This window comes from Gopherus flavomarginatus, chromosome 7 (genome assembly GCF_025201925.1).
Source record: "Gopherus flavomarginatus isolate rGopFla2 chromosome 7, rGopFla2.mat.asm, whole genome shotgun sequence".
Taxonomy (NCBI): Eukaryota; Metazoa; Chordata; order Testudines; family Testudinidae; genus Gopherus; species Gopherus flavomarginatus.
The window spans coordinates 93,180,848-93,196,099 of record NC_066623.1 but is presented as its reverse complement, the minus strand read 5'-3'; the positions used below and the strand labels follow the sequence as shown (position 1 = coordinate 93,196,099).

At 43.0% G+C, this 15,252-nt stretch overlaps 1 protein-coding gene across 12 annotated transcripts in view; it reads right to left on the bottom strand.

The window, feature by feature from the left end:
* SLC44A5 (solute carrier family 44 member 5) overlaps positions 1-15,252 on the bottom strand; it is a 208,277-nt gene that overhangs the window by 33,321 nt on the left and 159,704 nt on the right. For all 12 annotated transcript variants that reach the window (XM_050961020.1, XM_050961022.1, XM_050961023.1 and 9 more), the window contains 5 exons: positions 12,948-13,032; positions 10,126-10,254; positions 5,895-5,955; positions 4,620-4,743; positions 2,252-2,335 (listed from right to left, as the gene is read on the bottom strand). In XM_050961020.1, coding sequence (XP_050816977.1) covers positions 2,252-2,335; positions 4,620-4,743; positions 5,895-5,955; positions 10,126-10,254; positions 12,948-13,032 — 483 coding nt within the window. The remainder of the gene's footprint in view (positions 1-2,251; positions 2,336-4,619; positions 4,744-5,894; positions 5,956-10,125; positions 10,255-12,947; positions 13,033-15,252) is intronic.

Below are 15,252 nucleotides of genomic sequence, written 5' to 3'. Positions count from 1 at the left end.
GACACTGATCAGACTCAGGACCACATGACTGTGATGGGTAAGCTATCTCTTTAGGCTTGTAAACCTTACAACTGTGCAGCAGACAGTGAAAAAGAAAGAGCCACAACTTGCTTTGGAGACCTCTTCACCATAACCTGCACAAGACATTCATAAATCTCCTCTCTGCTCTGTGTGGTTACTACCTTTCCAAAAGTCATTCAAGGGCATCTCCTGCCTTCTCACTGAATGGTTCATCATTCAAAACTTTCCTCCTCAAAAATAGCTGGACTATTTGGTGATTGGGGCCCTGATTCTGGAAAATACTTCAGTACGTGCTTAGCCTAAGTACATGCTTAACTAGTTTCACTGTCTTCAGTAGTACTCATGCATGTGGCTGAAGTGAATCACTTCCTTCAGAACTGCTGTGAATAGACATGCTTTCTTGAATTAGGGTCTGAGAACTGAAAGCTGCAGATCTTCCTGAGTATTGTGGAAAAGCAGGTGTCTCTCCATAGTTAAGGTTGTAACCAACCAGCTTCCACTATAAACCCCTACAGTATCGTACCCATAACTTTGGCCTGGAAACCGTATTCTGTTTGGACACTGCCAGATTTACTCTGAAACCAAAGGAGGAAGTTTTGATAAAGTACGAAGAAAATCCATCCGATAGTTTCAACAGTACAGGTCACTCTGAAGAATGACCATATTAGAAACTTTGACTATTGTGTAATGTTACTTTGTCTCCCTCTAGCTTCAGACTTCTTGCATAGTTAAGTCTCCTTGTAAACTCATGGCCCAGCTATAGACGTACAAAATAAATTAATGATTTTAGGTGTGGATAATTTTGTACCCAATCTTGCTCCCATTTACTTCAGTGGGAGTTATGGACCGAATCCTGCCCCTACTGACATCAGTGGGGGTTTCTTGCCATTGGCTTCGGTGGGAGCAAAATCAAGCACTGAGTATGTGAGGAAGTTGCCCTTTACTGGCTGGGGCAGTGTACAAAGAAGCTTAGAGTATGGCTACATAGCAATTACACACCCATGGCTGGCCCAGGTCAGCTGACTCAGGCTCATGGAGCTTGGGCTGCGGGGCTTAAAACTGCGGTGTCGATGTTCAGGCTGGCCCCTGAGCTCTGGGACCCCATGCAGGGGTGGAGGAGGGTCCCAGAGCTCAGGACTTAGCCCAAACATCTGCACTCCAATTTTATGGCTCCACAACCAGAATCAGCTGACCCAGGCCAGCCACGGGTATTTAACTGCTGTGCAGACATACCTTAAGACATCTTCTATAGCTGGAAAATGTGTTCAGCCTGAAAACTGCGAGATCTACTCTGAAACCAAACAAGGAAGTTTTGGCAAAGTATAAAGAAAATTCATCCAAAAGTTTCAGAAGTACAGATCATTCTGAAAAATGAGTACACTTATCAGTGTATTTATCAACTGACTGTAGAAACTACTTGTAATTGCTGTTCTTAGAATAATCTGATATATGTAGTATGTTATCAGTTCTTAACACAAATATCTGTCCATAGAACTGCATTCAAGCCTGACAAGATGTCATTAATATGCATATTATATAGGCACTGATCCTGCAAAGACTCTCACATGTTTAACCGTCCATGCTGTGAGTAGTTCCATTGACTTCCATGTTGTTGGCTTAAGGTTAAGCGTGTGCTTGAGTTTTCAGCTTCAGAGTAATTCTTTTTACTTTAACATTTTAGTGTTCAATATATATTGCGAGATTAGTACAGGAAGAATTTATTTCAGGTGCAGATTAAGAGTTGATAAGCTGTGCATTTCTTTTATACAATAAATTCACCTATGTTAGCAGTGTAAGATTTATGATGGCCTTAACTGTTCATTTGCTTTGTTTTGTAAATGACATGACAGGTAACTACACTGCTGTCACTTAGCAAACTAAACTGTTTTTTTACATAAGGATTCTTGGGTTTGGAATAACAAAATAGATGGGCCATGAAGAGAGAGAAGAATCCACATCATTTTTGTGTGTAGGAAGATGCCCACATCTTTTGTAGATCTACCACAGACTGATGTGAGGCTGTAGTTATGGATGACATAGCAGGATATTGGATTAGCCTCACATCGTGTATAAGATCTATGAAAAGTCCCTGATACAAGTATGTGATAAGAGGAGACTCCTGGAGTTTAACAGTAGGATGTCAACATACACATAAATTAATAGTTCTTTTCCATTCACACCTGGGAAGATACAAAGTGTAGGAGCCAGCAATATTTGTAAATAAACTTACATTAAAATCCAATGCCAGGAACTGGCATAGTCTTCAAAAATTTTCATCCCAACTGATCTTGCATCAAGGACATTATTGATACCACTTAAACATAAGAGAAAAAAAGTTTGGTTTATATGGGATACTGCACATCTTACTTAAGCAGCAAATAGGTACTTAATGTACTAACAAAATATAAGTTATGCCACAAAGCATTTTTAGAACATGCATTTATTTGTAACATTTGGTTTTTCAGCAAAACAGAGTTTGAAATGTCATTGCCAGTAATAAAGTTACATTACAATGTTGTAGCTCAGGTTTTGTTCACAAATGAACATCAGTTACAGTAATATTAAGGGAAGGAAATTCCACTGAGGGTGAAAGGCCCCCCAAAGTGTTAACACTCATACAGCTCTGGAAAAAAAATATAATAAAAAACTCTAAGTAACATTAGTATCACAAGATGCACTCACTTATTACGTTACAAAAATAAAGTCAGCTGGTAGTAAGATCTGCCATAAATCTCCAGAAGCCATACAATAGTCACGAAATAGTCACCAGTACCAAAGTCACAAAAAAACCCTGCACAGCAAACAGTAAAACAATAACCTGACCATAGGGGAGGTTTTTTCCTAACCCCAGAATAGCTGCCAACATTAAAACATTTTCCTAGGACAATGCTAGGAAGAAATAAAGCTAAGGCTTTAAGATAGCTGGGGACAGCTGGAGTAGGGGGGCTTTGACAAATTGTGGGGTCTGGAGTCAGCATTGGTGAGGCAAGAGAGGGGGCACTGCTAGGTTTGAGGGAAGGGAAGCGGAGGTGCTTTCTGGTCCCAGTCTGAAAGGGGACTTGACGGAGGCTAGAGAAGTTGCTCTTGGCCAGCAGTTCCCTCTCCTCCTGGCTCAGGCCCAGCGTGGGAGATGCTAGTTTTTTATCTGGAGAGGCTTGAGAGGTTCCCACAAGCCACCAGTCCCACAACATTGGCTAGGATACCCACTCCTTGGGACAGGTATTAAAAACCAAAGAGCAGATCTTCAGCTGGTGTAAACTGTCAAAGCTCCATTGATGTCACTGAGGATCTGCTCCCAGGACTGTTGGCCGGGGTAGTGTCATAAACAGATAGCTAAGGGTTAATGTTCTTTTACCTGGAAAGGAGTAACCTGAAACACCTGACCAGAGGACCAATCAGGAAACAAGACTTTTTCAAATCTGGGTGGAGGGAAGTTTGTGTGTGAGTCCTTTGTCTTCTGCCTGTACACTCTCTCGGCTATGAGAGGATTTTTCTGCCTCCTGCTTTTCTAATCTTCTGTTTCCCAGTTGTAAGTACAAAAGATAAGGTAGTGATTTATATGGTTTTTTTTTGTATTTACATGTGTGTAGTTGCTGGAGTGTTTTGAATTGTATTCTTTTTGAATAAGGCTGTTTATTCATTTTTCTTTTAAGCAATTGACCCTGTATTTGTCACCTTAATACAGAAAGACCATTTTTATGTATTTTTCTTTCTTTTTACATAAAGCTTTCTTTTTAAGACCTGTTGGAGTTTTTCTTTGGTGGGGAACTCCAGGGAACTGAGTCTGTAGCTCACCAGGGAATTGATGGGAGGAAGAAGTCAGGGGGAAATCTGTGTGTTAGATTTCCTAGCCTGACTTTGCATACCCTCTGGGTGAAGAGGGAAGTACTTCTGTTTCCACGACTGGAAATAGAGAGGGTGGAATCCCTCTGTTTAGATTCACGGAGCTTGCTTCTGTGTATCTCTCCAGGAACCCAGGGAGGGAACACCTGGAAGGGAGAAGGGAAGGGAAATGGTTTATCCCCTTTGTTGTGAGACTCAAGGAATTTGAGTCTTGGGGTCCCCAGGGAAGGTTTTTGGGGGGGACCAGAGTGCCCCAAAACTCTCTAATTTTTTGGGTGGTGGCAGCTTTACCAGGTCCAAGCTGGTAACTAAGCTTGGAGGTTTTCATGCTAACCCCCATATTTTGGACGCTAAGGTCCAAATCTGGGAATAGGTTATGACAGGTAGCCTTAGTGGATAGCTTGTCCCCTGAAGCGTTAGAATTTATACTCTTTGCTATGTGTGAAGCTAACCTTTCACAGAGAGAACTAATAAAATAACAAAATCAAGCTGACAATCAGTCACAAACAACACACCTCCAAATTACACAGAAAAGCATTCTACGAAAAAATCCTTTGCTAGTTTCCTGGTATAGAATTTTAAAAACACTGAAGTACAATTCTGTCACTTCATTACAATGTCTCAGTTGGTTAATATCAATTCTTTGCTATAACTGATTTTGATTTCTTTTCTACCTATACATTGATTTATTGACCTGGAACAGACACAAAAGGTATCACACAAAAGAAAAAGAACAAGAGGAAGGAAAAACCTACTTTGCAGCTTCCCTGAGATCAGTTACATTTCTTGTTTTCCCTCTTCCATCTTTGAATGTCGTCTGATTTGCCACTGTCAGAATTCCATTCTTCGTGGAGAAGTCAGGAAAGCATCTTTTAAGAACTGTTAAGTAATGAAAAAGGTGGATAATAACATACATTTATTTATTATTAAACTCCATTTTAAAATTATGGGTTTTGGCCATCAAATTCGTACTAAGCTATGTGAAAATCATTTCAGATCAGCAGTGAGGCCCAGATCTACAAAGGTATTCAGTCACCTAAACCCCAGACCTAGGCGCCTAAGTCCCAGTTTTAGGCACCACTGCAATCCAAAAAATCCTCACTTGGCTGCTGCTTAACCTTGTAGCCTACACTCACTTAGCTCCTAAATTTTCCGTTATAAAAACTCCTTCTGTGTCTAAATTTCTGCCTCTGGTCATGTGCACTGTCATCTCCCTGTAGGTGTCCAGACACCTAAGCCCCAGCACAATCCAATAAAGGTAGGCACTCCCCTGCCTATCTTACCTTGGGGGGCCAGTGTGCTCAGAGGCCATCTACCAGATCAGGCCAGAGGAGGAGCAGGTGGTGGCGCTGCTATTGCTGCCCACGCCATGACTTCTAGCCCAAAGGTTAGAGCACTCACTGGGATGTGGGAGACTCAGGTTAAATTCCCACAGTTGCCTGACGTGAAGAAAGGATTTGAAGAGGGATCAGAAAAGTGCTCTAACTACTCAGCTAAGCAGTATTCTGATGTGGGGCTTTCTCAGTCTCCTCTTGAAGCTGTTCCATTGTGGCTAAATAATTAAACACTCAGTGTATGTATTGAGAGACACAATGCTTCCTTTTCACCTCTCAGCCCTGCAGAGCCTGTACAGCTATAGAAGGTTAGATCCTAATTGGACTCATCTAAACTCCAGATACAGAACCATGTTATGCCCTTTCTGCAGCTATGCCATTAACCAAAGACAATAGGGTTGCTTGCCCTCATGCTTCTGAAGGTGTAATTTAGTCTGCAGAGTCCTCAGTACTGGGGATGATTCATGAGGCAGAAAGACCCCAGCTTGACTTGATCTCAGACTGCGTTTTCACAGCTAGAAGTTCAAAAAAACATCTTTATACTTTTACATGGTGTAACATTGATTTGGCCGTGTCTGACAGCCAATGCAGAGCCCCATCATGACAACGTCAGGATCTCCTTTCAGAGTGGAGCTGCACTTTAATAACATACACACCAATCCTCTGCTGAGACGTGCAAAAAGTATAACTACTCACAAGGCCTGCTTGGAATGATCATCGAAGGGCAATCTTCATCACGGATTACTTGAGCAACAGACTGAAAGAAAATAAACCCAAAGAAGAACTGGGGAATACAATGCAGAACAAATAAAACCTGCTCAACTTGAGAAATCTTTACAATCAAGAAAATGTTCCATTTTCCTTCATTTGTATCTTAATCTCTTGGCATGATTTGACTGGTGCATCTGCCTGACACTCACAGAATGGAAGCAAAAGACCTAAGCATCCCTGGACAGTCATGGATGAGGAATAAAATATGCTTCTGGCTTTTCTAATGGTAATAAGATAAAAACAGAAGGCATCAAACCTGGCTACGAACCAGTGGTGCTTGGGCAGATGTTTTTGTCTCTCATAGAAAAAAAAAGTTTGTTATAACATAATTAGTACATTTAACTTCAGGCTGATGTTAGAGTTGCAAGTGTTCTTATTGTGGGAGGAATATTAAGGCATGTTCAAATGCAAACCCATGGTATTTCAAAATGGTCATCTTATTGCAAAGCTGGAGTAATTCCCTGGCTAAAACAAATGGAGTGAGAAGATGCAGGTGACTTACTACAATGCCTGCTGATTCAGATATAAAACTCTTTAAGATGAAGGGGAACTTGTTAGTACTAGTCTGAGCTCTCCTTCTCCACTGTGGATCAGTGCAGCCTAAACCTATATACCGGAGAAAATTGGCTTCTCCGGGTACATCCATACTGTAATGTAAGCTCGGGCTTAGAGTCAGGCTTGAGTCCAAACCCCTCCTTCCGTCTACACACAAATCTGTCAGCCTTGGGCTCGGACCAAGGGTCTTAAGACCCTGTGGGGGTGGAGGGATCAAGCCCAGTCAAGCCAGGACCCAGAGTTTGACCCCTTTTGCTCTGCAGTATAGATGCAGCCCCCCCGACCCAGGTCCTGGGAATCTGCCAAAAGTATCCCACAATGTCATGGACCAACTTCCTTTCTCCTCTACCCCAAGAATCTCCAGCTGACTCCAGTGAAAATAGAAGCAACCCCCCACCCCCCTTGGTGCACTCCTGCAGGTTGGTGAGTCAGTGTTAACCCTTTTATCCACTTCTGACCAGCAAGCTGCAATCACGTCATCGGAAAGCCTTCTGTGCTTGCAATGAGACCGAACAGAAACAGCCTTTCGCACAGCACACAGCTTTATGGTCACAGGAGCACAGCCAGATTTTGATTAACTCTCTGCTGAGAATCCAGCACAACAGTGGGCATTAGTAAGAGTATCAGGAATGATCATGCACACCAGCAAAGAAACTGGCACTGTAGCAACTTTACTGCACTAGTGACCAGTGCATGGAGTGGACTGAGTGGCTCAAGACTGAGTACGGGAAAATCAGGGACCAGAACTGCACCTCGGGCAACTCACCGACATCACGCCCATTTTATGTGGAGTTGGACCAGGTGCTAGGCACTGCTCTGAGCACGGAGCCAACGGTGGTGCACAATGACCTGGTCAGCCGGGATGGCTGATGGGGACTGATGGGAGCCAGCAGCAGGTGCTGACTGAGGACAGTGAAGTCTGTTGCTGAAACTCGTCCCAAAAGAGGTTTTGGAGCTGGAGCAGCTGCACACCTAGGCCATACTCTGTGGGGCTGCTTGATGCCCCGTCCTCGGACAAACAGCCCACTGCACAGCATGCACCAGGGACAGAAGCTGTCCCTGAGCACAGTGAGTTTCTGGCTCCATTTTAATTTTATTAATACGGTAATAGGAGGAATTTCCATTCTATGAACCAACGCAAAAACTATTGGACGAAACTGTTAGCACAATGTATCCTGTTAATGGTGGACTGTATGCCAGTAGCTTGACTCCCATCCAGTCCATTTCAATTAGAGACAGTCCATGCAGTCCACAGGTGACAAAATCAATTGTGCCAAAGTCAACCTGGGTTTGAATTTTTGTCCAGAAATGTGCCGGGGACAGAGGAGGAAGGCTATTAAGTTCTGTGTGTTTGCATGCAGCCATAACAGGGTAAGCCATGTGGAAGCTGACACGGCATCCTACTGATTCCCTCAGGGATTCTGACCCAATCCTGGATGCTGATAGCTACAAACTTTTCCTGAGCAAGAATTCCAGACAGGTAGTCACATTTCAGGGAAGGACGTATTTTCCAGGGCTATCTTGGTAGCCAGCCAGTCAGCCCACTGCATTCAGACATGTGCTGATCAGTTACTATACATTTGAATGCTTCGGCTGCATACACTGTTTCCAATGGGATTTCAATCTGCCAAAACCACATTCAGCAACCATTCTAGACCTGCTGATGGCATAATTAAACCATCTTTTGCCAAGTCCCCTTAAATCATGGTAGGGTTTCATAAATCAAGGCAAAAGGAGGTATGCGGAGTCCCCCAGAATAATGTGAGGCCAGTAACTCCCGTTATGACAGTGTCATTTGGTGGGAATAGTATCCCAGCTTGTCTGTGAATATGGACTCCCAATTGTCAAAAAACACTGGCATCCAGAACTTTTCCAGTGCAACCCAAAATGGCATTCATAAATCAACCTCTGTGGTCCAGAGGGTCTATATAACAATGGAGTGGCACCTTTTGTGTTTATGTATTCATGCTCCTTGAGGAGGGCCAACGATGGGCACATGAGTCTCATCAATGGTCCTCACACAATCAGGAAACCCCATTCTCTCTAAGACAGCAGTTACTTCAGGAATATATTTTATGCCTGCCACCTTGGGGTAAACCACATGCCTGACTGCCTCAGAAACCTCTGCCACCAATTTATCCACAGTCGACTTTCCAACACCATATTGGCTGGAAACCAACCTGTAAGCTGTCTGGGTTAGCGAGGTTCCAGACGGTTATAGCAACCAGCTTCCAGACAGGCTGACCTCATGCAGGTGTCTTTATGCTGGGGTCTTCGGGCAAGCTGCCCATTAAGCTCCAGAAAGATAGATTTCCTCATGTGAAAATTCTGGATCCACTACTGACCATCCCAGGTCTGTATGATGATGTGATCCCACCAGTCTGTGCTTGTGGCCCTGTGCCAGAAGTGATGGTCTATGTAGACCAGGGGTAGGCAACCTATGGCACTGGGGCCAAAGGTGGCACGCAAGTTGATTTTCAATGGCACTCACACTGCCCGGGTCCTGGCTACCGGACCGGAGGGCTCTGCATTTTAATTTAATTTTAAATTAAGCTTCTTAAACATTTTAAAAACCTTACTTACTTTACATACAACAGTAGTTTAGTTATATATTATAGACTTATAAAAAGAGACCTTCTAAAAACGTTAAAATATATTACTGGAACACGAAACCCTATATTAGAGTGAATAAATGACGACTCGACACACCACTTCTGAAAGGTTGCCGACCCCTGATGTACAGGTTATCAGTGACTATACTGAATGTACTGAGCAGCACCAGCCAGTGCGAGTCTGTCATGCCTGGGTATCCTCCTCCTCCTACTGCTCCACTATAAGCTCTGTCAGGTGCCTTTGGTGGGTCAGGAAATGCCACCAAAGTGTCCACTGGCATCTCACAGAAGCTTTGCCAGTTTTCTGACATGACAGTGGAAGTGCATGCAAGAGAATTTCTTGAAAATGTGTCTCCTGCATGTTGCTGGCTAAATACCTGGGCGCGCACACACCAAAAAGACAGCTAGGAAGGATGCGCTGGTAAGCTGTTCAAGCTTGCTGTAATGTGCAAGGTGGACAGTTCACCATGGTCAAAGGGCTAGAGCGGCCACATTTTGGGAGGGTGCTAGGGAGTCTGGTATATGCATGGTTTGACTCAGGTCTGTGCACTGGAGTGTGGATGCCAGAGCCACAGGTTTAAGCCCAAGTTGGAAAATCCTTAATGTAGAGTTAACAGTCAGCGTTCAAACCCTGGGTTCTCGAAACCAGGGTCAGCTGACTTGAGTCCCAGAAATCCTGGGCTTACATTGCAGTGTAGACATACCCTATAGAACCAAAAATCCACAGCACGGAAGTCTGCAGATATTTTCCATTGAACTGAGGCCTTCAGTAATCACTTAAAGATTTGGGGATTTTGTCTGGCTAGCAGATGTTAACTCCTGACAAACTCAGAGCTGAAGTACACTTACAGAAGAGCTCCTCAGTTGAGATAATTTGGCACAACTCCATTGATTTTGATGGAATTAGACTGATTTACACACATCAAGGCTCATGTATAGTTTAAAGCAGAATGTATCCCATCTATACTTATGTATGTATATATACGCACCTTCCAAGGCTTATTAAAACCAGGTTTGCAGAACTGCCTGTAGTATTCCCAATAACTTTTGTTATGTCTGTAGGAACCTTGCATGTCTATGTATGTTGCAAACCTGTCTGGGCACTTTGAGACACAAAGCTGTAAGGAAAGAATAAATGCATAATTATAAATTGGAAAAAAAAAAAAAGGAAACCAAAACCCTGCCAAAACAACCCACTCATGCTATCAAAACAGCAAGAGAAAAAAATGGCCATCTATAAAAGTGCCCCGTTTTATCAGATTGCCTGGAGCAATGCTTACTGTAGGCTTTAGAAAGGGACAGTGTCTATTGTTAGAATCTCTGGATGAAAACAGTTTTCAGAGCTTTTGACAGACCTTTTCAAATCTCTCCCCAAATTCTGTACCCCTCAGTTGTTCTGCCTCCACATGTCTTAGTGGTCTCCATACGTTCTGAGACACATGTACAGTTTTAAGTTTGTTTTTTAAAACTTTTTATTGAACATACACATGAAAAAATCCTCAGAAAGGCCTTGATCTAACCCCCAAAGCACAGACAGCTGTGTATATGAATATGCTAGTGCAGCAGCACAAGACATGTGGCATGGCAGAAGACACAAGACAACTTTGATCAATAAAATCTGATGAAGCTAAAAATTGCTTCACCCTCTTATACAGTAGTTTCAGTCAAATCTGCTTTCAATGATGCTGGGCTAAATGAAGTTAGGTTTACATGCCTCTAAGGGGGTGTACCAAATTAAGACTGTAAATTGCCCTTTACCAATGACAGAGTTCCCACAGGTGTTAAAGTAAGTCAGGTGCACATACCAAGGGCGAAATTCACATCTCCCCAACTAAAGATGTGTCTGAGAAACTAAGAGCTGGGAATGACTGGATCCACCCACAGGTAGGCTGCTATTCAGATTCCTGTGTGGAACAGTGACTGTTGCTCCAGCACATACTCTAAGCAGGCCTTCCTGATCACTGGGTCCATGATCATGTTCTGCCCTCCTCAATGTTTCTGTGAGCCTGCCTTTGTGGCACAGAGTGGCATTAGAGAGGCTTCATCCTGCAAAGCTACCCTGTCTGGACCCCCTCCTCCTCAGAGGCTTACCATAGTAGGAAGTGAATTTCCCCTCAATGGCATAGTGTACAAGTGCTCTAAATAATTCTTTCACGTTTGCGGGAATGTCCATACCAGAAAGGAATCTTATTTCATAGGCCAGGACCTGGTGGGTGCAAGAGTCTAGTGGACTAGCCATGGATCAGGGAATGAGGAAATCTGAATTCTATCCTTGTTCTGACAATGAATTGTTGTCTGCACATCACTTACTATAACCTCCGTTTCCCATCTGTAAAACTGGCACTGATATTTGCCATGCATGGGTGTTGCAAGGCAACATTTCAACATTGTCTGTACAGGCCTCTAAAATCCATAGTATTAGCAAGGCCTCTTCACTGGCAGCAGAACTCAGGCTCTCTCTGATTCTCAGGCCTGTGCTCACTCAGGTAAATGATCTGGCTTGGGGGACCACCACAACCTCCTCTAAAAGTCACAGTGTGAAGTATCAAGCCAAAGTGGCTCTTCAGCATTTTCATAACAGCCAGAGAGTTAAAACCTTTAATCTGAATTATCATCCAAAGACTAGAAAAGGTCGAAAAAACACCCTCTAGTTTCACAGATCTGTTGTGAACCTGAAAACAGACAAATTAAAACACAGCCTGTTTGTGACTAATATTCCACCTTGCTTGCCTCACAATAGTGATTACTTTATTATAGAACAAACCCCAATCCAAGAGTGCACTGAACAACAGCAATATCATTGACCTATATATTTGTTAACATTATGCAGTGTTCCCTGAACATAAGAGGCTGTGACACAGTGGCTAGGTAAAAAGTCAAGACCACAGCAGCACAAATCAACACAGAGATTCATTTAATATTCTACCAAAGTGACAGGACCAGACTATATTACTTGGTTTACACTAGAAATTTATGCTGGTGTAATTACATCGCTGAGGGATTTTCAACACCCCTGAGCAATGTAGTTATACCAATCTAATCCGCAGTGTAGACAGCGTTATGTCAACAGGAGGGCTTTTGCCATCGGCATAGCTATCGTCTCTAGGGGAGGTGGAGTTCCTACACACACTCACCCATCTGCATAGGTAGCATCTTCACGAAACGCTGCAGTGGCACAGCTGCAATGCTGTAAGTGTTGACAAGCCCTCAGTCTCTGTCTGCACAAGTTATGTATGCCTCTCTTATACTGGGATACTGATTAGTGAGCATTCAACAAGTGATTAGCCAAACCTAAGGGTTATTTAACATTAAACAATCGCATTGATCACTACCAATTCCTCAGAAGGCATGTAACGTGTCTGGACAAATGAACACTATTGTCAGTTGTAAACAAGAAAATATGCATTTTTTTAAAATGGCTGGTTTGGAAAAATCTGTGTTCCAGTCAAAATGATTTTCTAAAAAATGGCTATAATAATGTGCACAAACTACATTGCTGCACAGTCACCGTGCTATATTCATGACGGACAATTAGCCAAATCCAGTCACACTCACACTGGGAATTTTTTCAACTCTAAATCCAAAACAAACAGTTCTATGCATTTCTATTTATTTTCTCCTGCCCTGTTAACAATAGACACGGACTCTGCTACACTGTATACTCAGATACATGCTATACACACACAGCACTCTACAATATGATTAAACTATGTTCTACAAAATGCAACTAGTTGATCAAATAACTTCTGTCAAGTTTTAAGCACCAATAAGCAAGAGGCAGTGAGATGTTTTCTCCCTGTATTTCACTTACCTGTGTTGTAGGGCACTGTAGGTTTATTAGCACTATTGGGCTCGCACATTTCAGAATGTTAAAGTAAAACAAACTAGTCTTGTTCCTATAGAGAAACAGGAATAAAAATAACTATTTAATATGTATAGATGTTTATATACTATGTTTATGACTACAGTACTCACATACCATATATGGATTTACAATGTACTCTATCAATTTTAAATATTGTTATCCTAAAAGACTACTGCAAATCTCAGGTGAGAAATGAAAATCAAGCAGAAACTGACTTCCGCAAGCTTAAATGTATGTTAAGTTAAACTGCTTTGTTTGATGAGTCGTCATTCTGAGGAGTGTTTTCCTGCACAGGAGCCTTAGCTGACATCCACTTGTTCTTAGAGATGGTCCAGAACCTGGTTTGAGAACTGGAAGGCTAGCACGCTACATGGCAAACCACCTTTTCATGCGCTGTAGTTCACCTGCATATGCAGAACCTATTTTGTAGATACAGCATATGAAGTTACTACCAGCACACAGCAAGCTATACCAGCTGATGTTTTTGTGTTAATCAGAAGGTGGCACCAAAAATCAAACAAGAGTTTTTTTGTTGCTCAAAACCTGAAGCAGCTGCCTGGGAAAACAGGCACACAGCACCTGAAAGGGACTTTCACAAACCCAAGTACTGGTCAGAAGTAAGGGCAAGACTGTGTCTGGCAGTGCATGAGGGGGAAGGGAAGGGGAGAAAGCCTTCTGACCCTTCACCCTTACACCAAGGCCAGGCACAAAGTGGCCAGGGCATGCAGCTCCTGCAGTAGACTTGCATCAGCAGCAGTGGAGACTAGAGCTGGTTAGAATATCTTCATTCCAATGCGGAATGAAAACAATTTTTTAAATCTCAAAAGTTGCTGTGAAACGGAATTGTTGCCCTGCGGTCAGCTCTAGTGGAGACCTCCTCAAAGGGAGCAGGTATGGACAAGGCCATGGTCCTGCCCCCTCCACACTAGGCAGCAAAGTTAGCTGGGTGTGAGAGGACTGCATGCTTCAGCCTTGCAAAACGTAATGGCAAATCCCCTGCAGCATGTGATTCCCCCAGAACCCCCACTGCAACACAGCTGCCTCCCACCCCACTGCATGGCTGTACCTTCAAGGCCCACTCTGACGGATAACATGTAACTGCTGCAAACCGTAACTCTCTGTGCAATTGGGAGAAGCTCATCTGGCCTGATGTTTTAAAAGGTCGGGATGTTTTCACTCTCACACGTTCAGTCACGTACTAGTTAAGGAAATAGTCATACACTCCTTGCAATCCTTAGCTGTTAGTTCTTCAAATCAACTGAGTAACATTTTGGGCTGAAATATCACTGCTCTGTAAGAGTTCCCTGGTGTATGTACCCTTTGTGAGCAACTCAGCACAGCCCATGTCATTAACACATTGTTTTACTCTCATGTTGATGTGTTTGATGGCTGCTGGCATTAACAGGAGACAACAAAGATTAAATGTGTATGGCAGAGGAAAGGGGCCACATAGAGTTAGGTTTGCATCCTTTAAAATAAATTGTATTCTGTGCTTGCATGTTGTTCTATATAAGGCAAAACAAATTTAGAGATTATATGGAGAGATCAATGGGTGGATTACAATGAGATGCTAAGGTGCAGAATTCCTCTAGAGGGATTCTGAAGGCAGCACAAGGTGGAATTAATTTGATTGTACGGAATTCATTGCTGCACAATTCTTTTTTCAGATATCTATGGATCCAGGCCTGGTTTTACATGTCACGGTTTCTGAAATACGACTTTCTCCACAAATATTGCGAGTATGTTTGAAGCTATTAATATACGCGCGAGAGTCACAATAAAGAGATTGTAAAAGCAGCAAAGAATCCTGTGGCACCTTATAGACTAACAGACGTTTTGGAGCATGAGCTTTCGTGGGTGAATACCCACTTCCTCAGATGCATGTAAGGAAGTGGGTATTCACCCACGAAAGCTCATGCTCCAAAACGTCTGTTAGTCTATAAGGTGCCACAGGATTCTTTGCTGCTTTTACAGATCCAGACTAACACGGCTACCCTCTGATACTTAATAAAGAGATTGCTACCACTCTCCACAGGAAACTGGCACATAGGTGTCAAAGCCCGTTCTGGAGGCCCACAAACCTACAGTCCCAGGTCAGCCTTTTGGGGTCTGCAAACCCTATCCCCTATGGGGCTATGTGGGAACTGTCAGTGGGAACAATGAAGGCATTGCAGGACTCCTGGTTTTTGGCAGCTTCTCATTAGGGATAAAAGTTTATCAGGGATTCCCCTCGTTACTCATGCGTGACACT